This window comes from Catharus ustulatus, chromosome 29 (genome assembly GCF_009819885.2).
Source record: "Catharus ustulatus isolate bCatUst1 chromosome 29, bCatUst1.pri.v2, whole genome shotgun sequence".
In the NCBI taxonomy this organism is placed as follows: Eukaryota; Metazoa; Chordata; class Aves; order Passeriformes; family Turdidae; genus Catharus; species Catharus ustulatus.
Window position 1 is genome coordinate 3,730,370 of NC_046249.1, and position 26,465 is coordinate 3,756,834.

Sequence of the window (26,465 nt, forward strand, 5' to 3'; positions counted from 1 at the left end):
AAAGACTGTGCAGTGGCAGGTGAGGACCTTCAGTAGCTGCAGCCTTGGCTAAGAGAGCAGAATTGCCATGAATATGTTTGTAACATGGCACTGCTGATACTGGGATGAAATTCTTCCCTGGAGGGTGGGCAGGGCTGGCACAGGTGCCCAGAGCAGCTGTGGCTGCCCCTGGATCCCTGGCAGATCCAAGGCCAGGCTGGACATTGTGGCTGGAGCAGCCTGGGAGGTGTGGAACGAGATGATCCCAGCCCTTCCAGTCCAATCCACTCTGGAATTTTACAGTCAGAGCAAACTCGGAACATTGGCAGTTCAGCTGTGACGAAACGGGGCCTCACTGCCAGTAAATCTGCTTTCCCCTCTGCCCCCAGTGCCACTGGGTAAACCCCAGTTTTAAGCTACATGTTGCCATTCTCGTGCAAAGCCTGCAGCAGTTGGAGCTTCGAGGAAAAGCCTGACGTGACAAAGATTCATAATGCACAGATAAGCAGCTGCAGCCTGTTCACTTGCAGATTTCCGAGCTGATAGCAGCTGTGAGCAGAAGCCCAAACATGGACCCTTCTTAGTTTCCCCAGGGCAGCCTGGGTGCTGAAGGCAGAGGTGATGCAGTTTTCCTTCATCCCATGATAGAATGTGGAGGATTTACGAGCAGAAATCCAGGCTGGACTGTGGAAACCTCCTCCGTGTGATGGGGGTGACCAGTGGGAGACTGGGAAAGGCCATGGGAGCATCCCCTTCCCCTGGACTGCAGACAGTTTTCATATGTTTAATGTTCCCCACTGGTTTTTTCCACCACAAACCACCTCAGTCTGCTCCTGACATCACGGACATCCGTCACCCCCTGCCAGGGAGTTCTGCACTCACTCCTTTCCCAGAGCATCATCTCTGTCCCACGTCATCTTCCCCAGGGAACTCTTGGTTCTCTCTGTACGCAGGAGATGCCACCAGAAATGATCTGGGGTGAAGGAGATGAGGGCTCAGAGAGCCCTGGTGCAGGTCATGGAAGGAAGTTCAGACTCTTTCTGTCTGAAAACAGTGCTCGACCATCCTTTGTGGGGAGAACTTGTCTGTGGGCATCATCCAGCTGAGGGGAGAGGTCTGGGCTGCCACCAGAACAGCCTCTGGTCAGGGGGACAAGGATGTGCCAAGCAGCTTCAGAGCAGCCAGGCAGGACTTGTCCCTGCCTTCTCCAGGGACCCAGCTGGGCCCCTGCAGTTATCATGGGAGGAAAGGAGGAAGTGGCTTGGGGTCAGGCACTTTTGTCCTTCATCAACCCTTTCAGTTCAATCCTTTCTTTGTTTCTACCCAGGACATGGTGCAGAAATGGGGATGGATTGAGGCTGCTGGCAGCAGGCAAAGCCTGGAAGCAGTGGGTGTGTAACAGCTGGGACTTGGGGTGTGCCTCCTCTCTGGGATCCTGAAGCTCTGAACCTGGTGTCTTAACAGCCACCTGCCTACACCCAAGGGCACAGTCCACAAAAAGTCCAGCCCTCTCCTCCCACTGAAGCCTCTTGCAGCTCAGACAGCTGGGAAGACAAGCCTGGTGTGCGCTGTGACCTCGCTGTGTGGCCTGTGCTGTGTCCTGGGGTGCAGCACTTCAGAGGAGCAGCCTTTACTCTGCAGAGAACGACAGCTTGGGGGTCCTGGTCACTGCTGCTGCCCCACATCCCCAACTGCCTGCGCTCCCAGGAGGGTGACAGCGATGCTGAAGTTGGTGAAGGGAGTGTGTGCCCATCATTTTTCCCAGAACATTTCTATCTGAGCATTTTTCCTCCTTACCATCCCTGTGAGCCCAGGAAAGGCAACCATACCTCTTGTTTCTGAGCCTGCCAGTTATTCAGGATGCAGAGCTGTGATTGCTGCTGGCCCAGCTCCTCTCATGCAGCAGCCAGACCCTCCCTCCTGTACCCTGTGGCAAGGCCACAAAAAAGATGACGCACACTGGGAGCTGCAGCTCTGAGTTTACTGTGGGTACTTTAAGTGCAGCAAGGTTCAAGCAGGAACAGGGTTATCTCTGAAGGAAGTGGGGTCTGCTGTGGGACAGCCTCTTTTTGTGCCATCTGGGGCCATCCCTGCTTGTGCCAGGGTGATTTAACACAGTCCTGGGGCAGGCAGGGCATGGGACAGGAGCAGCCTCAGAACAGAATGAAGGGGACCCTCAAGTGCACTGATCAGGTCACCTGGGTTCCCGAGGAGAGAGAGGGAGTTGAGCCTTCAGCAGGGGCAGGAAGGAAGCTGTTGCAGTCTCCAGGGCCACGCCAGAGCTGGAGAAAGTGCTGCCACTGCCACTACTTCTTCATGACTTTGTTGATCCAGGGCAGGTAGTTGGAGATGCGGGTGTAGACCCCAGGTGGGGCATTGTAGCCAAAGGACACAACACCATGTGCCACTTTATTACATACCAGGGGGCCACCAGAATCTCCCTGGGGAGAGATGAGATTGATTTTAGAGGCCTCTTCCCTGTGGTAACAGGTTTCTCCCTGGCCCCTCCCTGCCTTGGCTCCATTCCTGGCCCCATATCCCACCCAGCTGAAGGGGCTGCCCAAGCTGGGGCTCTACCCTGGTGCTGTGCAGGGACTGTGGATGCTGTGAGGACATCCAGAGAGCCAGTCCTTATGGGAACTGTGATCTTGTCACCTGCCCTGGGAGCTGGCTGTGCCCCTGCCAGCAGCAGCTCCTGCTCCCAGACAGCCCCAGGTGCCCTCTCCATACCTGGCTGGAATCCTTCAGCTCGTGGAAGCTGCCTGCACAGATCATGCCAGAATCAAGGTGTGGGTAGAAGAGGATGCATTTCCTGCGGCTGTAGATGGAGACTTTGGTCTCAAAGAGTTTGTTGGTGGCCCTGTCCTCATCGATGAGCCCCCAGCCGGCGATCACACACTTGGTGCCCATGGGGAGGTCACTGCCGGTCTTGGGCAGAGGGATGGGCTGGACATAGTCATTGTAAATGGCTTTTGATGTTAGCTGGGGAAAGCAGGGGGTTGAGAGAGAGCTGTGAGCAGAACACAGGGTCTAGCAGGCTCTGCAAGCTCCAGGGAGCTGCTGTCAAAGCCACCAAAGCCCATGGCTCCTTCCCAGGTCCCTCCCAATCCGCCAGCCTCCAGCACCTTTGCAGAAGCAGCTTTGCAGCCAGGACAAGCCCTGCCCAGTCCCTGCCAGCCTCAGCCCACCCTGTGCCCCACAGAACTCCTTGCCTGGAGCAGCATGATGTCGTTTTCCATCGTGCTGGGGTCGTACTCAGGGTGCTCGTGGTACTTGAGGACTCCCCTGACCTGCTGGGTTTTTTCTGGTTCTTGGATGTTGTGAGCCCCCAGGATGACTGTGATATTCCTGGCATGGCAGTAGAAGGGAGAAAGAGGAAATCAGGCTGGGTGTCACCCACCTCCCTCATTTTGGCATTCAAGTGGAGAGAGCTGCCCAGCACAAGAGGAACCTGCTCCAAAATTTCTCCAGGGAAGGAGCTCCCAGGCTAGTGGAGAAAGAAGAGGATAAAGCCCCTGTATCAGGTACTCACCCCATGCAGTGTGCAGCTGACATCACCCAGTCAGGGGCCACCAGGAAGCCCCCACAGCTCCCCAGCTCTGCTATCTTCAGGTACGCCATGTACGGGTGGGAGTGGGGCTGTGCCTCGTGGCCCCCCACAATCTGAGCCCTCAGAGCACCTGCAAGACACCCCAGCACAGAATGAGCCAGCTCAGAGCCCTAAAGAGCCACCTCACTGCCAGCAAAGCCCTGACTTACTGGTCCTGGCCCATGGGCAGCAGAGCAGGAGCAGCAGGGCAGGCAGTGTCTGGGGCTGGCACATCTCTGCCACAGCTGGATGCTCCTCTCCAGATGTGTGCAAGTCTGGAGTTTCCCCGTGCCAGGGGCTGGTTTTATGGCCTGGAGGCAGCTGTGCCCAGCAGCAGGAAACCGTGTGCAAGGGCTGATTGTGCTAATCAGGGCATCTCTGGGCTGGCCTGCTCAGTGCCCATGTGCCAGGGGCTGTGATTGATGGGAGATAGCACAGGACAGAGAGGCCAGGGCAGACAGAGCCTGATACACCACAGCCACAGGGGTGCTGACAGCAACAGGGAGGTGTCCTGTGGTGGTTTTGAGGTGTGATTTAACATTTATTCCACACTTTCTGTTTTTACCTTGAGGAAATGCAAGGTTCTTAAAAAAAGCCACTTTAAAAAAAAAAAAAAACGACAACAAAACTTTGCCATTTAAAGTAATGAGTGCGGTCTAGAGGAGACAATCCTCACACTTGCTCTTTCATATTCTCGTTTTCCTTCAACAGATGCACTGCAGAGCCTCTTTTTCTACAGAGATCCACCATCACCACCACCTGATTTAAATGAAAGGGCACAACAGCTGTGCCTGGGACGGTTTTTGAGCACTGTGAAAAGTCAGATCTGCAGGATTTGGTGTCACCCCAGGTCAGAGGGGCCTTGCTGGTTCTTCTTGGCTCCCCTGGGGCCAGAAGCACCTGCCAGCTTGGGGACTGGGATGTGGGAAACACTGCTCTGCAACAGAAGAGACCAAAGTGGGGAAGTGCAACCACCCAACTGCCAGGAGCGATCAGTCATTTTTAAACCAGCCTGCTCCACCCTTCCTGGAGCAGAAAAACACCTGCGGGCAAGTGGATGCCTTGGGCTGTGCTGGGGCCACAAAGAGGGGACAGGATGGGTGGGTGGGGAGGGAGAGGTGTGGGACAGAGATGGGGATGCCTGATGTCCATGAGCCAACCTGGGGGCTGCCTGACACAGAGCTCTCCACTGAGCTTCACCCATGTTTTGTTTTATTTTTTTAATCATAATGTCTGAAAATACAAGCTTTAATCAGGACTGTGCAGCAGCGCAGCAGGAAAACCTCAACAGGAATTATCAATATTTTATCTTGTGTTTGTAACTTGCTGTCTTTCCCCTGCAGCTGCTTGTGGCCCCCCACAATCTGTGGCTGGAAACCCTCCTGGGGAGCAGCAGCCTCGGGACAGGGGGGACTGGGCAGGCCATGGACACAGGGAGCTGAGCTCCAGGCTGCTGCTCTCCTGTTCCTCTCTGGAGTTCCTTGGACTGCAGACAAGTTCTCCTCTCTGAGGCCAGGGTATTTTGGCCTTCCTGTTGACCTCTGGAGGGTTCCAGGGATTCTCTGCTGAGGTGCCTCATCTCAGCATCATCACTACCCACGACTTTAGCCATGGAACTGGAGCAGGTCCACAGGGCTTTGACTGTCCCCTGTGCCTCCCCTGGCCCTTCCAAGCCCAGCACTCAGAGCCATCAGGCAGTTTCAGGCAGATTGTGGCCTTGATCTGAAGGGAAGAGATGAGAAATGCTGCAGAAGGGGTGTCCCTCTCCTGCCCCACTTTGCCTCAAAAGAACATCTGAGCTGAGATGGCAGCAAAGGAGAAGTGCTCAGATACAGCCCAGGCTGTGCAGAGAAACGGGGACAGGACAGAACAGGAACTGTCCCTCGTGTGGGGGCTCAGGCAAGGAGAGCCCCATTAGCCCCCAGTGGTGAGCTGGGGACTCCATGCCTTGGATGTGTTTGTGGAAGGGCATTAGGAAGATCCTTCAATGTTTTGCTGATCCAGAGAACCTGCACACCAAGGGTGAGGGGGTCAAGCTGTCCCAGCCATCCAAAGGGTTTTCCTGTCCCCATCCCACCTTCTCCACAGACTTCTCTCCTGTCAGGAGTCTCTGAGACTCCTCACACATTGCCAGCTCTTTGAGAAGCTGCTTAGGGCCCCAGACAAGGCAAGCTTCTCCATCCTCTGACCTTGCAGGAACATCCCACCAGTTCTGAACAGACTCATCAGCTGGAGGCTCACCCTGAAGCAGGAGCAATGCTCACAGGGGTGCTGTGCCAGGATCACTCTGATCCTTTGGATCCCAGTGATTTGTGGGCATCACCCCGAGTGTTTGGGAGCGAGCTCTCGGTGCTGAGCATGCAGCCCTGCTCCCCTCTGAGTGCTCATGGCCCAGCACTGCTGCTGATTTCCGCTCCTTCAATCTCGGGGTCATCTGCTGACCTTATCACTGTGAGTTTTTTTCCACACTGCTGATAGAAAAGGCCAAAACCCCAGTTGAAAGGGTGAAGGTGGAGCATGGAGCCCTCAGCTTTTGGCAAGAACCACTATTGCTTGCACTCTTGGTGCAGCAGGAGCCTCTTTTGCATTTTCCAGTTGTCTGTGCTGCCATCCGGGCTGGGATCAATGCACTGATCCAGCGGAGGATGGGCTCCCTGGACAGCTCCCTGCTGATGGCAGAGCTCTCTGCTCTTTCCTCTCAACCTTTGTGACTTCCCGGCAGTTGGAGTGAGAGCACAGGTACAGCAGGGCTCAGCTTCTGCTGTGACCCCGAGTTAAAAGGTGCTCTGCTCTTCTTTTATCTCTGCCACTTCGCAGCTGATTTGGGTGGGGTCCACCCTGCACAGAAATGTGGTTGATGTTGTAACTTCCCCTTTTTTTTGACTTTGCTAGGTAGAAGCCTCACTTATTTTGCACAAGGAGCTGCCCCCACTGCCTTCTCCATGCTGGGCCTCAGACAAAGAGCTGGAGAGCACTGCTGAACCTCCCTCGGGCAGCAAGAGCCCCCCACAAGCCATGACAGGTGAGTCCTCAGGCAAATTCCCAGCCACAGTTGCACGTTGCAAGGCTCTCCCGTCGAGTTTTGCAGACATAAAGAATTAGGCCAATGATAGAAATGAACAATGCAGCCGTGTTCTCGTGCCTTGGTTCTGGTCTCAGCACTTTGTGCCTCCAGCAAAGGTGAGAAGCAGCTTTTGCCTCCTTCCATGCCCATGTGAAGAGAGACAGTGGGAAGGTCCTGACCCATCTCTAGCTTGGTGAGTTGAAGGTGTAGGTGCAGTGTCAGAGCACGTGCTCAGCTTCCACCAGATGGTTTCCTTTGAAGTGGAAGGGGCTGAGGCTCAGCTGCAGCCACCCAGGTGCCTGGAGCTGCTGCACACACAGTGCAGGATGGGGATGGATGTGTCTGGATGTGAGAGAGTGGCTGGAGCTGGGCCCATGGAGGAGCCCTGAGGTGTAACAGTGTGGCCCTTCCTCCTGAAGAAGGAAGAGGGATGGATTTGAGCGTGGGTGGTGCACACAGCAGATGGGGGAGAGGCAGTGGCTCTCTGCTGAGCTCAGGGGTGAGTTGAGTACCCCAGCAGGCAAAGCACTTTGTGTCTCAAGCTGTCTGGGAGCTCTTACCAGCCCTTGGATCTGTTCATTCCCATAGACTCCACCCATCAAGGTGTTGCCCCATTTGACACAGCCTGCTCCAACCCAAAGAGGGCCCTGGCATGTTACTTCATTCTTGTCACACCTTCACAACCACAGCAAAGACGAGAATAACCAGACCCTTACCAAGAAATGATAGCTGGTAGAAGAGATGTCAATACTCTCAGTCACAACAGGAAACTTTATTAAACAACAGGAAGCCCATGCTCATGGGTGGACTTACAAAACACCTCACCCTCCTCTCCCCTTGCTCTTTCAGTGCTGCAGAGCTGGCAGATGGGGCTCTGACTCTCACCTCCAAGCTGAGCAGGGCTGCTGGGCTCAGTCTCACAGCCCTCAAACAGAGGATCTGCTCTGCCCCAAGCCCTACCTGACTCCTTCCTCCACCGAGCATCCCTTGACTGCTGCCCCAGGCTCAGAAGATGGATGCTCCAGCACTGAGCTGGCGTGTGAATCGCTCTCTCCTCCTTCCCCTGGACTCTGCTCCACATCCTGAGCTCAGACTCGACCTGCTCAGCACAAAAGCCTCCTGCCTGCAGCTGGCTGCCACGAGGAACGTGAACATCATCCTGCAGCACTACAACTTCTCAGGCAAGCTCACCAACAGGCAGTCTGGGGATGAGGGCATGGGGCTGGTCCGCACCACCTTCGCCATCATCAGCTGCATCATCATCCTGGAGAACCTGCTGGTGCTGCTGGCCGTGCTGCGCTGCTTGCGGGGCCGGCGCTGGGTCTACTCCTGCATCGCCAGCATCACCCTCAGCGACCTGCTGGCAGGGATCGCCTACCTGTGCAACCTCTGCCTGTCGGGCAGCAGGACCTTCCAGCTGTCCCCACAGCTCTGGTTCCTGAGGGAGGGAATCCTCTTCATCGCCTTGGCCGCCTCCACCTTCAGCCTGCTGGTGACGGCCATCGAGCGCTACAGTGCCATGGTGAGGCCGATCGCGGAGAACGAGGCCAGCAAGACGCTGCGGCTGCGCGGCCTCATCGTGTCCTGCTGGCTGCTGGCCTTCGTCATCGGGCTGCTGCCGCTGCTGGGCTGGAACTGCCTCTGTGACTTCCAGGCCTGCTCCGTGCTCCTGCCTCTCTACTCCAAGAACTACATCCTCTTCTCGGTGGTTATGTTCAGCATTATCCTCCTGGGCATCATCGGCCTCTACATCTCCATCTTCCACCTGGTGCAGGCCAGCTCCAGGCAGAGCAGCTCCCGGCACGGCCGCAGGCGCTCCCTGCGCCTGCTGAAGACGGTGCTGATGATCCTGGGAGCCTTCATCCTCTGCTGGAGTCCCCTCTTTGTGCTGCTGCTCTTTGATGTTTTCTGTGAGACCGGGGCCTGCACCCACCTGCACAGCCTGGACTGGACGCTGGCTCTGGCCCTGCTGAACTCGGGGGTCAATCCTGTCATTTATTCCCTGCGCAGTGTGGAGGTTCGCCGTGCCGTGGGGAGCCTGCTGTGCTGCTGCTGTGTCAGGGTTGGGCTCTGCAAGCCTGGCAGCTGCATGGTCATCTCAGACATCAATTCTGGCTCCTCCACGGAGAGCTCCCTGCGCTACCGGGACAGCTTCCGCAGCTCCGTGGCCTGGAATGCTCGGCCCAGGGCACCTCTGTCCAGCAACTCCAGCATGATGAGCAATCTCCCCAGCCTGTGAGGGGCACAGGGAGGGCAAGAGATGCCAGACAGCCCCCAGGACCTCATGGTGCTGGTCCTGGCCTGGCAGGACTGCAGTGACTCAGGCTGAGCAGTTGTGGGCTGGGGCTTTTCCAGCCCCGTCAGACCGGGATGGTGCCTCAGTGTGGGTGCAGCACAGGGACAGGAATTGCTCCTGGGCTGGAGGTGAATGATACAGACACAGTTTAGGATTGATGCTCTGCTGGGACAGCTGCAGGGCTCAGGTTCTGTGTGTGTGCTTTGGGTGTGCACAGGTGTTGTACCTGCCCACCTGAGGGTGTTTTGCCCCAGGGCTCGGTGGCAAAGTGGATTTCCTCAACCAGGTGGCCCTCCCAAGCCTTTGGAATCTTTTTGGACCTTCTGTGATGGGCACAGCTGCTGGGAAGGAATGCAAACTTGATATCTTACCCAGCCCAAGGATGGCAGAGGGCTGCAGCCACAGGGGGCAGGGGCTGGGCACTGAGCCAGGACAAATGCTGTGACAGTGCTCAGAGCTGCAGTGACAGGGCAGAAGGAGGTGCCCAGAGAGAGTGGGGAGCCTGGTGCCATCCTGGGCCTGAAGACATGGCCAGCTTGTGCCTCACATCCCTGCTCTTCTGTTCTCTCATGTAGGGAAAATTCAGAGCAGCACCCAAATGCCTCCTCTCACCGTGCCAGAAGGCCGCTGAAGCACTGGGGACTCATACAAAAACTGCTGGCCCAGCTCCTCTGCAGGAGCTGAACATGCAGCCCATTTGTTTTGCAATAAAGTGAGGTGATCAGAAAGCCTTGGGTTGATTTGCTTCGATTTTTTCCCCTCTGGAAGCCAGGTACTGCCTGGGAGATGCTTTTCTAGTCTGGGAACAGCTAGAGTTGCTCTCCTGTTCTCAGGACAGGGGAATCACTCCACTCAGGGGGCAGCAGGAGCCTCCTGTCTGGTCCTGTTCATCGCATCCTGTCCTGTCTTGTACCATCCAACCCATCCTATTCCATCCCTCTTCATCCTCTTCATCCTCTTTATCCTCTTCATCCCATCGCATCGCATCCCATCCCAAATCCCATCCCATCCCAAATCCCATCCCATCGCATCCCATTGCATCCCATCCCATCCCAAATCCCATCCCATCCCATCCCATCCCATCCCATTATCCCATCCCATCCCATCCCATCCGCTGGGGGGCGCTCGGGAGCTGCAGGCCGCGGGGAGGGCGCCCCCTGCAGGCCAAGGCGAGGCGGCACCGCGGCCTGCACGGGCTGCCGCGACTACAATTCCCAGCGCCCCTCGCGGCGGCGCGCGAACTACAGCTCCCGGCATGCAGCGCGGGGCGCGCCGTGCGTGCCGAGCAGGCCGCAGTGCGGGCCGGGGCCGCGGCGATGCTGGAGGAGGCGAGTGAGGTGCTGGAGTCGGTGCTCAAGGCCTCGTGCCTCCCGCTCAGCGTCCTGCTCTTCGTGCCCGCCGTGCTCCTGCTCCTGGGGCCGCCGCCCGCCGCCGAGGCGGCGCACGAGTTCACGGTCTACCGCATGCAGCAGTACGAGCTGGGCGGGCAGCCCTATGGTGAGGAACTGCACGGCCCGGCCGGGCTCGGTCCTGCCGGCAGCGGCCCCTTCAGGGGCGGTGGGGCCGTGGGAAGGGAGCCCCGACCCCGGAGGGGAGCCCAGGCTGGGTCGTGAGGCCGCGGGCGGCCCATGGAGGGCGGCCCGGCCTAGGGCAGGCTGCGGGAGGGCTCGGGGGGCTCTGGGAGGCGGCAGCAGCCGGGCCCGGGGCCAGGCCCAGGGGAGGCCGCAGGAGGGCCCTGTCTGGCTGAGTTTCACTGCCCAGGCTCAGCACGAGCAGGAGACGGGCTGGGAGCTCCATCGCTGTGACCTAGAGGTAGCCAAGGACCCCTGTCTGTGGGCTGAGGGCTCTGTGTTTTGAGGGGTTCAGCTGCATCCCTCCTGCATTCTGCTAAACTCAGTTGTGAGCTCATTTTTGTCCTTTTGCCTTTGACTCCGTTATTGACAGGTTGATTCCTCTTCGCTCTTCATTCATCCTCAGCTCTGTGTGTTGCTCCCATGGCTCCATTTCAGAGCTTCCTTCCCCTGTGTCCTTCCCCTGTGTTACAGCTGACCTTTACTTCCTTTCTTCCCTTACTTGCAGCCTGCTGATTGTGCAACACCTTTCTTTGGGTGAGAGACACACCCCGTTCTGCAAGTCCTTGAGGTGCTGCAACCCTCAGCCTCCTCCCCACAAACCCAGAATCAAGGGTTGTTTCTGGGTCTTCTGTAGAGATTTTATTCCAGGCCAGGGCATGTGCTCTGGCTGTGGGTGACTCTTGCTCTAGAGTTAACAATGAACAGCCTCACGTTTAATTTGTGCTGTCCATGAGACACCATTTCTCACTCTTTCAGATCCTAATAAGTTCAGATATAAAAGTTATGAAGTGCAGCTGTGCCTGTGTTCTCTTTAAACAGTTCGTGCTTCTGGTGGCTTCTAAATAAATGAAACTATTTCTGTGTTCTTCCATCACAGTTTCTCAGAACATGTCCACATCTTGAGGTCTCTCTTGCTGAGAGCTCAGTAGCTCCAAGGCAGGCCCTGCATGGGGTAGGACTCTCTTTGCTCAGGTTCTGGGAGCTGTTTGTTGACAGCCTTAGCAGGGATGTGATTCAGCTGGCTTTTACTTTGTTTGCCCGAGTGTCCCCTCTACCCAAGTGCTCACAATTTTGTGACATCTTGAAAAACCAGGTGTTATTTTTTAAAGATGCTTCCAATTGTTTTATGCTGTTTCTTTTCCTGGAGCCTTTTAGCTTGGTGGGTTGTTTCCTTTGTTCCTTCCTGCTCCCTTTGGGTAGCTGCTGTTCCTGTTCCTTGTGTGTTCTGAGATGTCCTTCAGGATAAAAGCTGTGTTTCAGAGCAGTCTGAGTTGGAAGGGACTCACCAGAATCACCAACTCTCAAGGGAAATGACCCACAGAGGGATCAAACCCATAACCTTGGCATTATTAGCACCATGCTCTGACCAGCTGAGCTCATTTGTTGTTCCAGATTCTCACATTCTTTTCCAACAATACCAAGTAACAGGTATTTATTCTCTATGTAGAGAAACTACAGAAGATCAACCTGTCAGAAAAATACTGTTGTGTCTGCTCTGCTTAGATGTCAGATGTTAATGTGGGGAGAATTTCCATTGTGCCTGGGCTCTGTTTCTGGGTGTGTGTTACTGTGCAGGGGAACTGTAGATTTTTCTTGTTTAGGTGTTTCTGTTACCTTTGACGAGGCCAAATTAATGTTGGAGTTAAGCTAAGCCAGGTTTAAATCTAGTTCTTAGCAATGCTCCTCTTTGACAGAGGTTGAAGCACCTCATCTGTCCCTGTGTGGGGACCCAGAACGATGAGATCTCCAGTGGAGGTGCCAGAGTTACAGAAGAAGAAATTGAATTATAAATTTTAAAGTGGATTTGACCCTCTCTATTTGCACAAGATGTCGTTTTGGCCCTTGCTTGGGGAATGCAGGAGCTTCTGGCAGGCCTGCAGCCTGCTGTGCTCCCAGGGGATTGCATTTCCACGTGGGGGATTTGATCTGCTGGCACTGAGAGCAGGAGAGGGCGAGCCCTCAGGAGCAGCCTGCTCCTCTGTAACTCTGCCAGCTCCAGAACCTTCCTTGGGGCTGAGTGAGAGCAGCCCTTGGGGTGCCATGGGGCAGTGTGATTTCCTTTCATCAGCTGGTTCTGCACAGCTTGATCCTACAGCTGGGGGAGGCTCTGGACAGGCCAGGCTGTCTCCAGGTGTGTTGCTAGGTGCAGGTGAGCAGACAGGCAGCCTGTGTGTTGTGTTGAGGAGGAAGACTGCCAGGTGAGGCTGTTTGGTGTGGAATGAGGGGGTCTGGCAGGATGTGCCTGCACAGGAAAACCCACAGACCTCTGCTCCTTCTTGGAAGAGGCGAACTCAGCTTTCTGCAGCTTCTGGCCTCTCTGCAGCCCATCAGAGCATCTCCAGGAGCATTCTGAGCAGGAGGCAGGCTGGAGCAGAGGGGATGGGGTGCAGTGCCTCAGCAGCCCTCTTGCTTTCCCTGCTGGCAGGCACCAGGAGCGCGGTGCTGAACACGGAGGCGCGCACCGTGGAAGCGGACGTGCTGAGCCGCCGCTGCGTCATGATGAGGCTGGTGGACTTCTCCTACGAGCAGTACCAGAAGGCTCTGCGCCAGTCAGCCGGGGCTGTGGTGATCATCCTGCCACGATCCATCTCCTCTGTGCCCCAGGATGTTGTACGGGTAAACAAAGAAAGTTTTCTCTCTCTTGCCGTGGGAGGTGTGCTGGAGAAAAGCTTGGTTGCCGCAGGGCTGGAAGCTTCTGTTGGAATGCACAACAAATCGTAATCTAATTTTAAAAGTTCTCTCTCTGCTTTGATTGTTAATTTTTTTCTTGACACCTCTCGTGTTTAGCAGATGCTAAGTTTGTGTCTTGCTTAAATCCTCAGCAATTCATGGAGATAGAGCCAGAAATGCTTGCTATGGAAACCATTGTGCCAGTCTACTTTGCAGTGGAAGATGAGGAGCTGCTGTCTATCTATGAACAAACAAGGGCTGCTTCTGCATCACAGGGTTCTGCCTCAGCTGCAGAAGGTGAGTTCTGACAAGGAGGAAAAGGTTTTGGGAAGACAGGCCTGTTCCCACCTCTGGGAGGAGTCTGCTGTGTCATCTGCACCGTGAACCAGTCTTCTGTCACCTTTGTGTTTGTTCTTTGTCAAAGTGTTTAGAGATTCAGTGGAAGAAAAGCACAGTATAAGAAAGCATTACTTGACTGTATTTGGACATAAAATTGCAGGAGGTTCTCAGCTTCACACTGTTTCAAGTAAGGTAGAAATCAAAACTGGGTTAAAAACAACATTGAAAATGTTAAGTGGTGTGTTGGTAGAAGTTGAAGCTTTTTGTCTGACCACAAATCAGTTTGATCCTTCCATGTAAATAATATGACTGCCTTACTGACCTGCTGCTTGTGACTAATTTTAGTACTGCTGGGGAAGAGTTTTTGACCAGCCCAAAATACTGGGATTTTTGGGACAGAATGAAAGAACATAGTCACTAAGATTGTGGTTGTATAAACACTAGTGACAAGTGAGAGGCCTTAAATGGTTTAAAGCTGGTCTCTCCAAAGCTCAGTTAGCAGTGGAAAGGAAGGGATGAAGCTTCCCCAGGTGTACATTATGGGTTTTTTTGATGTTTTTGTTCCAGTTCTGCTGCACACAGCAACTGCCAATGGCTTCCAGATGGTGACCAGTGGGGCTCAAAGCAAAGCTATCAATGACTGGCTCATCCCCAGTGTGGAGGTGAGTTATGTAAGGATTCAAACTGGCAACATTGATGAGGTGACTTCTTTTGTGGGGACTTTATCAGACATTTGGTCTGACAGGGCAGGTATCTGAAGTCCTCACAGCTGAGACCATGGCAGACTCAGCAGGAGCGTAGAAGTCAGGCTGTCCTTGTACAGGCACACAAGAGGTGATGGGGAGTGACACTACTCTCTTTCCTCTGCAGGGAAGGCTGACAGGGCTGGGTGGAGAAGACCTGCCCACTGTTGTGATAGTTGCCCACTATGATTCCTTTGGAGTGGCTCCAGTGAGTATTCTTTCTTCCTGCAGCTCTGTTCCTGTCCTTTTTCCCTCTGCCCATGTGTCTTTTCTTGCCCTTAAGGCTGTGGGGCAGTTACAAGTGGAGCACAGTGCTGTGCTGTCTTGGAGCTGTTCTGGTAGCTGAGAGTCATGTAGGTTTGTCACCTTGTGTCTGTTCCACCTCATCCTGCAGTGGCTGTCCCATGGGGCTGACTCCAATGGCAGTGGGATCTCAGTGCTGCTGGAACTGGCCAGGCTCTTCTCTCGGCTCTACACCTACAGAAGGACCCATGCTGGGTGAGGAACTGCTCTGTTTGGGGTAAAATCTGTGTAGCTGACAGTGGAGGGGATGATGTGGGAAGCAGATTCCATCCTCAAGCACTGGGAGCTCCCCAGTTTTAATCTGTCCTGCCATTCCCTGTGTGTGCCAGGAATGTGTGTGGAGTATGTGGCATGTGGAAAGGGTTTGCTAATGGACAGTTTGCCTTGGATGTCAGGCACAAGTGGTTGTGATTTCACCACAGCTCCAAGGCTGAGTGCAGGAATTCTTGGAGCATGCTGACCCTTTTCTGGCTTCTTTGATGGGCAGGTATAACTTGCTGTTCTTTGCATCTGGAGGTGGCAAGTTTAATTATCAAGGAACGAAGCGGTGGCTGGAGGACAATTTGGACCACACTGGTGAGTAAGGGGCTGGTTGTGTTAAATGTCTGTAATTAATTGTCAGCTCCCTGTGAGAATCTCCTTGTGTGAGCCTTGCTTTTTTTGGGGAGAGGAAATCCCAGCACAAGACGTAGCAATAAAGGTTTGGATTTTTCTGTTCCAGATTCCAGCCTGCTGCAGGACAATGTAGCATTTGTTCTCTGCCTTGACACTCTGGGCAGAGGCAATAGCCTTCATCTTCATGTCTCAAAGCCTCCCAAGGAGGGCACCTTGCAGCATGCATTTCTGAGAGAACTGGAGACGGTAAGGAAAACAATTTAGGTTCATGGGAACTTTGGGCTTTCTATACAGCTCTCCATGAGAGGAAGGAAGATGTGAAGAAAGGATGTGCTATTCAAATAATTCATGTATTCTTTAGGGTCACTTGATTTGAAGTGCAGACAAATCCTCATTCACAGTCCTGAGTGAGGCAGACTAGATCTACAAACGCTACTCTGTATTAAAACAGCTCTTTTGAAAATCCAGCTTTAATAATGTCAATAACTGCAGCTTACATTCTGGAACACACAGAAGTGGGTGTAGGCAGACAGGGCACTGCAGGGTGGCACTCTGCAGTGGGCAGCACCCCTGAATAGCTTCCCCTTGTCCTCAGGTTGTTGCCAGCCAGTTCCCAGAGGTGAAGTTTTCCATGGTGCACAAGAAGATCAACCTGGCTGAGGACATGCTGGCGTGGGAGCACGAGCGGTTCGCGATCCGGCGCCTGCCGGCCTTCACCATCTCCCACCTGGAGAGCCACCGGGACAGCCTGCGCAGCAGCATCATGGACAGGAGGTGAGGGGCTGGGGAGGAAGGCTGGCCTTCAGTCCAGCCCACAAACCCAAACTGGCCTCACAACTGCTTGTGGTGTTCTCTTGGTCAGGGTGTGGGTGGCAAACATTGGGAGCTGGGCTCTGGATTGAGGCTCATGCCTGATGCAGTGACAAAGGTGTTTCTAGAGGAGGCTGATGCCATAATCCCCTGTTCTGCTTTAGGGCACGAATAGACACTAAAGCACTGACCAGGAATACTCAGATCATTGCTGAGGCTTTGACAAGGGTCATCTACAATCTAACAGAAAAGGTAAGAGTTGCCCACTGTGCCGTGCTGGCCAGACTTGTCCTGCCCAGCCAGGCTCAAGCTTGGTTCTTTTTCATTTTCCCTTGCAGGGAGCACCTGCAGATATGCAGATCTTCACAGATCAGATGGTAAGCACAGTGCATTATTTTTGGAACCTGTGGAACCTAGAGTCTGAGAGAGAGCTCTGGTGTGTAGTTGACTCCTTTTCTCTGGTGGTATTTTTCTGCAGCAAATCCAGCAGGAGCAACTGGAGTCAGTGATGGACTGGCTGAGCAGTCAGCCCAGGGCTGCCCAGCTGATTGATAAGGACAGCACCTTCCTCAACACCTTAGAATATTGCATGGGACGCTACCTGAAGGATGTCAAGCAGCATCATGTGAAGGCAGACAAACGGTAAGAAAACCATGAAACAACCAGCCAGGACATGCAAAGTGGCTTCTTCCTCCTGGACAGAATTTTGTCTCTGAGCTGCAGCTTTCCTGGTTTCTTGACATGCAGCTTTGATCTTTTCTGCTCTCCTGTCAGTTTTGGTTCATGCTTGGTGTTCTCCTAGAGAAGGCTGCTCATCATTCCTCACAGCACAGGAACAAGGCCCAGCAGCTCCCTCTGCCTGAAAAGCTTGTTTTTAAACTGTTTTGGTTCCACCATTCCCACTCTAAGAGCAGAAGAAGACTAAGTTTTGGTTAATTACAAAAAGGCAGTTCCCATCCTGTTGAGCCTGCTTGGGCTGAAGCTGTTTTTAGTGAACAGAGGGAGGAATCTTTCATGTTCAGCCTCTTTGGAGACAGCTGAACAACAGCATGAGTTTTGAATTATGTCCTTGGGCTTCTGATTGTAGGAAAAGAAAGTCCTGATGACTAAAATCAGCTCAAAACCAGTGTGGGAGGTGGTCATGCTTACCTGTCTTTGGTTGGGTGAGCTCCTTGGGAACAGCTCTGGGCTGTCCTGACTGCAGGGTCAAGAAGTGCAGTAGAATCTGACAAATTTCTCCTTTGCACAGGGACCCCGAGTTTGTTTTCTATGACCAGCTGAAGCAGGTGATGAATGCATACAGGTATGGAATTCCCTTGAGCATGCTGGGCTGTTGTCTCACCCCCTGGCAGGAACTGCTGGAGCAATTTCATGTGCACTTTTCCTTGTTGCAGGGTCAAGCCAGCAATCTTTGACCTGCTCCTGGCTGTGTGTATTGCAGCCTACCTTGGCGTTGCCTATGTTGCAGTGCAGGTAAGAGACACAGATGTTTTATTTTCCTTATAAAACAAGTTAGATACAGGAATTCACACAGAGCCTGCACTAAAGCTGGAACAATAATGGCACTTGGCTCTGGTGAAGGCAGTCTCTTGCCATTCTAGTGCAAACTTGTTTTTTAGAGCTATTTTTTGTTGTCAAGGACATGCATAAGTCGCTTGCTAACCTATTTTGGCTCCAAATTGAAACTTTACAATAAATTTTAGTTACTTTGGTAATTTAAAGGTTTGTAGCTTGTACTATTAGGAAATATTTGAGCTTGGGATGCAGCTTAGAAATGCATCTTCAGAGTTGTGCTTTCATTTTTCAATGAAGCCATAAATACAGCCTGTGTCCATTCCTCTGGAAATGTGATACTCCGTGCCCTGGCCAGCCAAGTTAAATGTAATGTTTTTGTGTCAGTGTTAACCAAGACAGTGTGAGCAAGGCTTTGTTCCTGCCTGGGTTCATGAAGGACATGAATGAAAGGGAAGCTTTTTAGGTCACTCTCAATTTTGATCATTTTGTGTTATTTGTGTCTATTATTTGTTAAGGGAAACAACAAGAGTTTAAAAACTCAGTGTAAGAATATAAACAAGAGGAAAAACATATTTTGATTTCTATTAGCAATCTTCATTACTTTTGTTATTTGAATTTAAAATTATTTGAAGCCTGGGTTTTGTTACATCTGTCAAATATCAAATCAAAATACAATCAATCCCAGCAAAATCAAAAGAGGAATTAAGTGAATTCCTAAGTCACTGAGGAAATGGTGAAAGAGAAGATCCAGTTAAAGAATTGTGGATTGCTGGGAATCTGTATTTGCCTGAAACTGCTGGCAGCAGTGTTTCTATAGAGACCAGGAACCTGCATGTGTTGGAAATCTGAAGCTTTCTCCTCGCCTTCAGAAGGAGCAGAACTGCATCCAAAAAATATCAAATTAAAGAATCTTTAACACATCTTCACAGTGAGGTGGTACAGACCTGCACAAACATTTCTGTAAGCCATCATTTTCTGTATAACTTGGCTTCCTTGTCATAATTCCTCCTCATCCATCAAGTCCCACTCCATTTTCAGGATGAGTGGTTGATGCAAACAAGGCACTGCATTTGCACACTGGTATTGTTTTAAGCCTTCTGCTAAGCTTTCTGTGTGTTTAGAACTGTCATGGTTACTTTTTTTCTCTTCTGTTTCCAGCACTTTGGTCTCCTTTACAAGATGATACAGAGATTATCCCTTAAAACCAAGCAGCAGTGAAGCACCAAGTCCCCCACCCAGCAGCACTGAGCCATCGGTGAGCCCATTGGGAACCTTCTGCCTTCCACTGAGCCCTGCTGTTCCTCTTCCTTTGTCTCCTCTTTGCTACTGTATAGAGGGGAGGAAGGCATAAAGAAAATGAAATTTTAACTCTTGTGCACCTTTTAAGTGCTTTTCTTCACCTTCTTCCCTTGACTTGCACCATGTCTGGTTTTATTTTGCATTTTGGTGAGGGAGAGGCTGAGAGACTTCAGCAATTCCTGCAGTCTGATTCTGAGCAGCTTCTCTGAGTGTAACACAAAATCCAACACCTTCATGGACACTGTCACACAGCCAGCCTGGAAACTGAAACCACAGCCTGACCTGGTACCTCTGCCCAGCAAACAAGGACTTGGAGCAGTTGTTTAAAAGAAAAAAACCAAAAAGTGCACATGCAAATTAAAGAGAATGCAATTAGCATGTTTCCTTATGGCACCTCTTCCTTGAGTTCACTGCCTGGCTTTAGGGAGTTGTGCTGAGCAAGCAGTGTCTGCAGCAAACACCTTCTTGCATTTTGTTCAAACTCACCCCCTTTTAGGAGCTGCACTGAGTGATCTTGGCTGTTATTGCCAGGATGAGCAGAGATTCAGATGGGTTTCTGGCATCAGGGTTCCTGCCAGGGACAGGTTCTCTCCTGCCTCTCTTGGAGGATGCTTTTTGCTGTGTAATTGATTTCTCTGGAGGTCTTTGGTCCTTGAACAGTTCACAGCTGCCACCACTCTGTGCTAAACTCTTGCTTGATTTTTGAGGGGTGTTCCATAGTCCAGCTGCTGCAGGATCATGTTCTGTGCTTTTCCATGTGTTTACACAAGCTGGTTCTGTTGATAACAAGAGCAGCTCAGACCTGGAAAATATATTGAGGTACTGCAAGCCCTGGGCTAGCTGTAGTTCTAGAAGATAACCCTGAGCACTGTCCTGCCACCCACCAAGTTTTTAGTCCTTTTCTATAATCTCTTCTATTTACATGAGGGCTCTTCACAAGCCACGGTGACACTTTTTTTTTAAAATTTAAGCTACAATTTTTAATTAAAGCAGCATATCTTACAGGGGCTGAACAGCTATTTTTGAATTGAGGTGAATACACCTTTTTTTTTTTTTTTTTTTGTGTATGCAAGGAAAATTCCAGCTGTGCATTCCTGTTTGCACACACCTGCTGTGCACGTGCTTGTTAGAAAAGGGGTTGTTGTGGCCAGTCACTGTCCTTTGGATGGACACAAAGCACTGATTTCCATCCTCCTTTGTTTATTTTACTGTAATCTTCTTGAAGTACCCTAACTCCATGATGTGTCCCTTCTGCTACTTTAAATATGTAGCAATTTGTTCTTTAAAGGGTCTTGTCTTTTCCAGGGAAGCCTGCTGGTGTCAGTGGCTCGCCATGGTGTCAGCATGGTGCCAAGCACTCCAGAGCTATCAGCCACCCAGGGAAACTTGCCTTTTCCTCTTCTTCTGAGTGCTCATTTGAAATGTGTCTCTCTGCATGCATGAAGTGCTCATGGCACTCCTCTGCCAAATGAATTTATAATGACTTCAGAAGTTGCTGGAGTGGCTGCAAGGCAAGCCTTGATTGTTTTCTGCTGGTTTTTATGCTCTGCCCATAGAGAGTGCATCTGCTGTGCCCTGGGAAGCTGCTGGGCTGGCTAGGTTTGGAACATGCATGGTGCAGTGACTCTGAAGAACTCTGCAGGCTCTGAATATCTGGGAGTAGTTGGAGTCCTCAGCTGCAGCTTCCATTTCTGGTGTGTTAACACTTAAAGAGGTGGAGTTCCCTCCAATCTAGCAGGTTGTTTCACCAGTCTTAAAGATTAACTCTGTTACTTTGCTGAGAAAAATAGAAAAATAATATTAGTAATGCTGATACTATTTAATTATTATTGTAATGCTGCAACTTGAGTTGATGTGTGTAAAATTTGCCAATAGTGGGCAAGAGCAAACAGAACAGAGCTTGTTCTCTGCTGTGGAAACTGTCAGCCTTCAGTCTTCCAGATAGAATCTCAAAAGTTCAGAGTCAAGAACTTCCCCCCAGTCTGTTTGCAGGGGCTGTAGCACAAAGAACACACCTCAGCTCTGTGTGGTCTCAGCAATGAACTGTTAACACTCCTGATGCAGTCCCAGAAACCAGTGGAAACAACCTAAAAAAAAAGATTGATAAGATTAATGAGGAGAGTTCATAAACCTGAGGGGCAGTTGGGATGGTACAATGCTCTCTCCCACACAAGGTTAATTTGTCCTGGAATCCTTTTGTATCTCTCTCCCTGGCTGCCATAAAAAGTAGGTTTTACAGCAGATAAAAGTTCTTGCTTTTGATCAAAGTGCATGTGCACTGAAACATGTATTCTCAAATCTGAGATAGTCCTATCCCAACTTCCTCATAGTTGGAGCAGAGTGCCCATCCTGGGATTGAATTTAAATCCCAACTTTCTCAGAGCTGGAACAGAGTGCCCATCCTGGGATTGAATTTAAATCCCAACTTCCTCAGAGCTGGAGCAGAGTGCCCATCCTGGGTTTGAATTTAGTTCCCACATTGTGATTTCCTTGGGTAAGTCAGCAGAGAAGCTTGAAAAGAGCCCCTGGAGCTGCTCTGCACTGCAGCATAACTGATCAATTCAGTCACCAACACAACAGGTGTTGTGATAAAATAAAAGTTCTCCACAACATTGCAGAAGAGCTCTGTGTAGCTGATTTTTGTTGCCCTTATTTTAACCTATCCTCTTTTTTTGAGGTTTGCCTGGCCTGTAGGGAAGAGCATGGAAAGCTTTATATCCACATTATAGCCACACAAGTGGCTAGCAGTTGATAGTCCTAGCCAAAAAAACATTTTCTTTGCTATTTATCTGACTTCACCTGTTGTCCTGGTGCTGTCAGAGTCTGCAGCACATAAAAAACTGGTTTTCCAGCAGAGTTTAACTAAAGCTGTTAATTCTCTCTGTCCACTTCCATCTGCATGGGCACTATTGGGACTTGCATGGGAGTAATTTGGATTATTGTAGTTCATCTCCCAAATGAGAGGGGTTGGTTTATTGTTGGGAGAGAAGTAATGCTGTGCAATATGAACTCCACTCCTCTACTCATGCAGAGAAAATCCTGAAGCCAGAATGGAATTAGGTCTCCCATTATCTGTGGCTGAAAGTCACCACAATCTATTTAGACATTCAAAACCACAGCTGTGCCCAAAATTGCTGTGGGGCTTGGTTTTGAGGGTGTTTTGTTTGTTTTAAATCTCATGCTCTTACATTGTTCATGGCCCAAGCCCAAATCCCAGGCTGCTCCTGCACCCCGTGTTTAAGCTGGGTTTTACATTTCATTTGGTCTTGACTCACCAATGTGAAATGCTGGGGCTGCTCCTGGATGTCTCAGAAAATTGGGCCTCTGGGTACTTGAGTGTGGACTCCTGCTTGCTCACTTTGATCTGTTTAGTTTCCTTTTGTAGTTATTGCATAGCAACTTCAAGGTTATAATCTGGAATATTTGCAGCTCAGGAAAAAGATTTATCTAGCAATGTTAACTCAATTATTTATCTCTTGTGTGCCCTGAAGAACAAATGTATATTGAGGTGAATATTTAAAAGCTAATAGAAAATTCAATGCAGTTGATTTACATATTTTAGGAGTATAAATGTAATAATATTTAAATATTTTAACTTTTTTTAAATTTGTTTGTCCCTTTTTCCCTTGGAGAATAAACCAAGTGAATAGGTTTGATGGATAGATTTGTCAGAGAACTGTTTGCTCAAAAAATGGAATCTCCTTGCATTATTTGGAGGAATAGATCTCTACAATATGGGAGAAAATCTATGTATTTAAAAGCTTCATCCTGTCTAGTCAAAAGTAAAATAGTATGACAGAAAGCATTTACACACTCCAAGCATGATTTCAGCACCTTGAGGTGAGCAAATTCCTGTTTATTCAAAAGGTTTGTGCTCCTGTGAAGCAATTAAAGTTTCTATGCAAAACAGCTTTGGTACTGTGAAAACCTGGTGACCTCAGCAGGCAGCAGTGCGTGCTCACGGAGATTGTTGTGCCTCTGTCCTTACCCAATGCCTCTTGGAACACTAAACTATTTATTCCAATTATAAGCATTGCAAGAGATCTGTTCCCTGAGCCTGAGTTTGTCCAAGTCGTGGTCAGAGGTGTGGAGCGATGGAGTGACCTGGGCGTGGCACAAGGGGAGAGCTGGACCTGCGCTCGTCCCGCTGCTGTGTCCTGTCCCAGGGGTTCTTGTTCAGAGAGCAGAGGCTCTGCTTCCAGAGCCAGCGCTTCTGGGGGGCTGGGCGGTGTCCCCGCGGTGACACGGGGCAGTGACATGGAGAGGAGACACGGGGCTGTGGGGTGTCCCAAAGGTGACACGGGGCAGTGACACGGAGAGGTGACACAGGGCGGTGACATGCAGAGGTGACACGGGGCGGTGTGGTGTCCCGGCAGTTACACACAGAGGTGACACGGGGCTGTGTGGTGTCCCCGCGGTGACACGGAGAGGTGACACGGGGCTGTGTGGTGTCCCCGCGGTGACACGGGGCGGTGACACGGGGCAGTGACACGGGGCTGTGTGGTGTCCCCCCGGTGACACGGGGCTGTGACACGGAGAGGTGACACCGGCAGCCCTGCCCGCTGGTCCCGCGGTCCCGGGAGCATCTCCCGGTGTCAGCCCCGGGATGTGGAGCCGGGCTCGGGCCTCGCACACCCGGCAGGTCCGGGCGGGGCAGGTGCAGCCTCGGCATCCCCGTCCCGTCCGTTCCATCCCCGTCCCATCCGTTCCGGGCTCCGCTTCCTTCGCTCCCCGGCCGGCACTGGGGACACGCGGCTGCCTGTCCGCGCTGGGGATGCCGAGGTCCCCGGACCAGGCTGTTTGAAGTGGTGATGTCTCTTCCTAGAAAAGAAAGAAATGTATTCTAAGTCAGAGAAAAGGTTGAAAACAAAGGGCAACCCTTGGAAGGTGACAGAAGAACGCTGGGACAAGGAAGTGAAGAGGAGGGTGTATTCCAGCCATGGAGAGCAAAGAGCTGCTCTAGAAATGTATCATCATTGTTCTCTCTACCTCCTCTGCTTGTAACAGAGTATTTTTGGAGCTGGGGTGCTCCCTGTCCCATCACAGCCCTCTGGCACACGGAGAAAAACCCTCCAGACTGAGGGGCAGCTCATTGCAGGGCTGGGTTTAACACAGGCTCTGTCGTGTCAGTGTCACAGAATCACAGCATTAACTGGGCTGGAAAAGACCTTTGAGATCACCCAGTCCAACCTGTAATTATGTCAGTGCCCTGCTCTGAAGGGAAGGTCCTTGTGGAGATGAGGGAGTTCTTTGCTGACACTGGTGGTGTGAAAGCAGAGGAGCAGAAGGTCCAGCTGCCTTCCCTGGATGGAGTCTGGGGCTGTGGCAGCCACCCCACTCCAGCTTAGCCTGGCTCTCAGTGCAGACACCTCTGCATGCCAGGCTGAGGGACTGGGAGCTGAGAAAACCTCACTGGAGGGCTCTGCTTTCTCAGCCTGGGTGGCAGCAGCTGAAGAAAAGCACAAAGGATGAATTTAAATCTCCAGTGAGGCCTGGGGCTTGGCAGGACAGCTCAGAGCAGTGCAGAAGCTGCTGTGCATCAGTGTTTGACCACCAGTCCTTTCTCTGGCTTTTGGCAGGGCAGAGCTGCATGGTGGAGGAGGTGAAGCTGAAACCACCAGCCCTGATGTTCCTTTTGTCCCCCTGCTAGCTGACAAACTTGTGTTTTTGTACTGGTCACACCTCTGTCCAAAAGGTGACATTTTGTGTGTCCCTAATCTGTAACGGTGGAGCTGGGTTTGACAGGGAGAACATCCCAGAGGTAAATCCATCTCTCCTCCCTGCAGCTGGGGACAGAAAGGCTCAGAACCTTCTGAATCCTTACTGAGATGCTCCAGTGCTGCTGTTAGGTGTTCCCTTATTCTTTTAGCAAGTGTCTAATGATGGGATATCCTGGCACTTTATAACCTGAGTGTCCCATCAGAGCAGCACTACCTGAGCATGTGGTGCAGGCAAAGGTAGGTGAAGGACAGACACATCTTTCTCTAGAGCTTTTCAGCTCATGAGCCATACTTACCTTAGGCCTTTTGCTTTGAGATTGTCACAATGACTTGCCTGGAATTTCACAGGCCCTGGATTCTTTTCCTGCAGGTTGTGCCTAGCAAAAACTGAGTCAGTGTGGGGTTTCTTGAGGAACCCTTTGCTCCTTGCTATAGATTTTTGTGTGAGGGCAGATGAATTTGTTTCAACTTCACAGAATCAATTAGGTTGGAAAAGACCTCTGAGATCATCAAGTCCAACCTATTGCATGACTAAGCATTGTTTTCATTCCAGAAGTTAATTTCTTTCAGAGAATTTACAAGTATAAATTACTCTCTTACAGGGAACTGTGTATTCTATAATGGAAATGGGAAGCAAAGCCCTCAAGCTTTTCTCTGCCATTGGGAGGAGAGAGGGAAAGGAGCATTGTGGACTCTGAGTGGGAAAAAGCACACCCACAATGTAAGAAGATCTGTTGAGTTAAAACAGAGATCATGAAGAAATGTTTTTTAATTTAAATGTTATCTCAGCTGTTTTTCTAGAGGGTTCTTGACCCTTAATAAAGCTTGGGCCCCAGTCTGGATGTAATTCTTAACAAACCCAAAAGGAATAAGCTCACAGTACCTGACTGGAAACCTCTGCAGCAATTTTGCCACTGTGTCTGTTTTATAAGAGAGGGGCAGGACATGAGGACCTTATCTCTGCTGAATTCAAAAAGAAACCAATTCTTTATTGTGTAAACCACACCAGTGTTTTTTGTTAGCAACAGTGTTTTGTTTTGTTTTGTTTTTAACAGAGCAAGAGCTGGCATTATTTCCTTTGGGCAGTTCAATGGATGGTGTCTTAACTGTGAGGAGTTACGTAACTTCTGGAATTTCTTCCCCGCTCATGTGAGTGGGAATTTGTCCTAGAGAATAGCCCATAAGGGACTGTGGGACTCATGAAAGGGAATTTGAGTTTTCATTCTCAGCTGGTGCTTCTGTGGTAGTTCTGAGTAATTCTTGATAAGGATGTTGAAGTGCTGTTACTGACTTCCATTTGGTTGACCATCTTTGAGTCAGATGGTTTGTACTCCTCATGCTGCCATCCTCTGTGTTTCCTCCACGTGCCATTCTGTGGTTTTTGAGTGAAGGTATTATTCTACTTTAACAGCTGGTTTTGTATGTAGAGGTTGAATAGGCAGAGGTATTAAAAGGATTATTAAAAGGAGAGGTAGACAAACAACTCTTAGTTCCAGGCACCCTTCTCTGTAGGTTGCTGTTGGATTTCCCTTTTAGGAGAGAGCTCTGTGGTGTTTTTTTCTCATGGTGTGTTCCCAAATACTCCTGCTCTACAGCAGCAGTCAGGCAGCAGTCTACTCCAGGTCATGGGAAGGGCACACTAGAATATGAATCATTCAAAGGAACTGGTAATTAGGAAGCCTGTTAAATAGAGGGGAAGTTAAAGAATATCCCTTTCCCTGTGGCAGAGAAAAATGACAAACTGCAGAAAGATTGGGAGAGGATATTTTATGCTCGAGCTCTAAATGGATCCCACTCTGCAATCAGCTGCAGCAAGCACAGCCTTCCTCAGCAAGGCTTTTCCAGACCTTACAACAGCTTGCGTCTTCCATCTATTTTTGGTTTTTCTCTTGCCCTGGTTTCCATAGTATCTGAATGCTTCATGCTCTTAAATATATCTGACACTTACA

General features: G+C 51.0%; 3 protein-coding genes across 5 annotated transcripts; 2 read left to right on the forward strand and 1 right to left on the reverse strand.

The window, feature by feature from the left end:
* Positions 1 to 2,191: 2,191 nt before the first annotated feature.
* Positions 2,192 to 3,822, reverse strand: LOC117008466 (mast cell protease 1A-like). The gene is made up of 5 exons (XM_033082346.1): positions 3,739 to 3,822; positions 3,512 to 3,659; positions 3,192 to 3,327; positions 2,710 to 2,961; positions 2,192 to 2,420 (listed from the first exon to the last, which is right to left on the reverse strand). The coding sequence occupies exons 1-5, from the start codon at positions 3,800 to 3,802 to the stop codon at positions 2,286 to 2,288; spliced, it is 735 nt and encodes a 244-aa protein (XP_032938237.1). The 5' UTR covers positions 3,803 to 3,822; the 3' UTR covers positions 2,192 to 2,285.
* Positions 3,823 to 7,591: 3,769 nt separating this feature from the next.
* S1PR4 (sphingosine-1-phosphate receptor 4) lies at positions 7,592 to 8,871 on the forward strand. The gene has a single exon (XM_033082250.1). It carries the CDS (start codon positions 7,645 to 7,647, stop codon positions 8,869 to 8,871), a length of 1,227 nt encoding a protein of 408 aa, XP_032938141.1. The 5' UTR covers positions 7,592 to 7,644.
* A 1,337-nt stretch (positions 8,872 to 10,208) lies between these two features.
* On the forward strand, positions 10,209 to 25,134 carry NCLN (nicalin). 3 transcript variants are annotated; one of them, XM_033082253.2, is made up of 16 exons: positions 10,210 to 10,425; positions 12,928 to 13,118; positions 13,325 to 13,469; positions 14,079 to 14,173; positions 14,382 to 14,462; positions 14,649 to 14,752; positions 15,045 to 15,133; positions 15,279 to 15,418; positions 15,768 to 15,946; positions 16,147 to 16,234; positions 16,321 to 16,359; positions 16,461 to 16,624; positions 17,232 to 17,285; positions 17,377 to 17,455; positions 18,656 to 18,752; positions 25,119 to 25,134. In XM_033082253.2, exons 1-15 carry the CDS (start codon positions 10,245 to 10,247, stop codon positions 18,713 to 18,715), a joined length of 1,689 nt encoding a protein of 562 aa, XP_032938144.1. In that variant the 5' UTR covers positions 10,210 to 10,244; the 3' UTR covers positions 18,716 to 18,752; positions 25,119 to 25,134. The 3 variants fall into 3 exon arrangements, with proteins under 3 accessions (XP_032938142.1, XP_032938144.1, XP_032938143.1); XM_033082252.2 differs by lacking the exon at positions 25,119 to 25,134 and adding an exon at positions 20,102 to 22,839; XM_033082251.1 differs by lacking the exon at positions 25,119 to 25,134 and having other exon boundaries at positions 10,209 to 10,425; positions 18,656 to 22,839.
* The last annotated feature ends 1,331 nt before the right edge of the window (positions 25,135 to 26,465 follow it).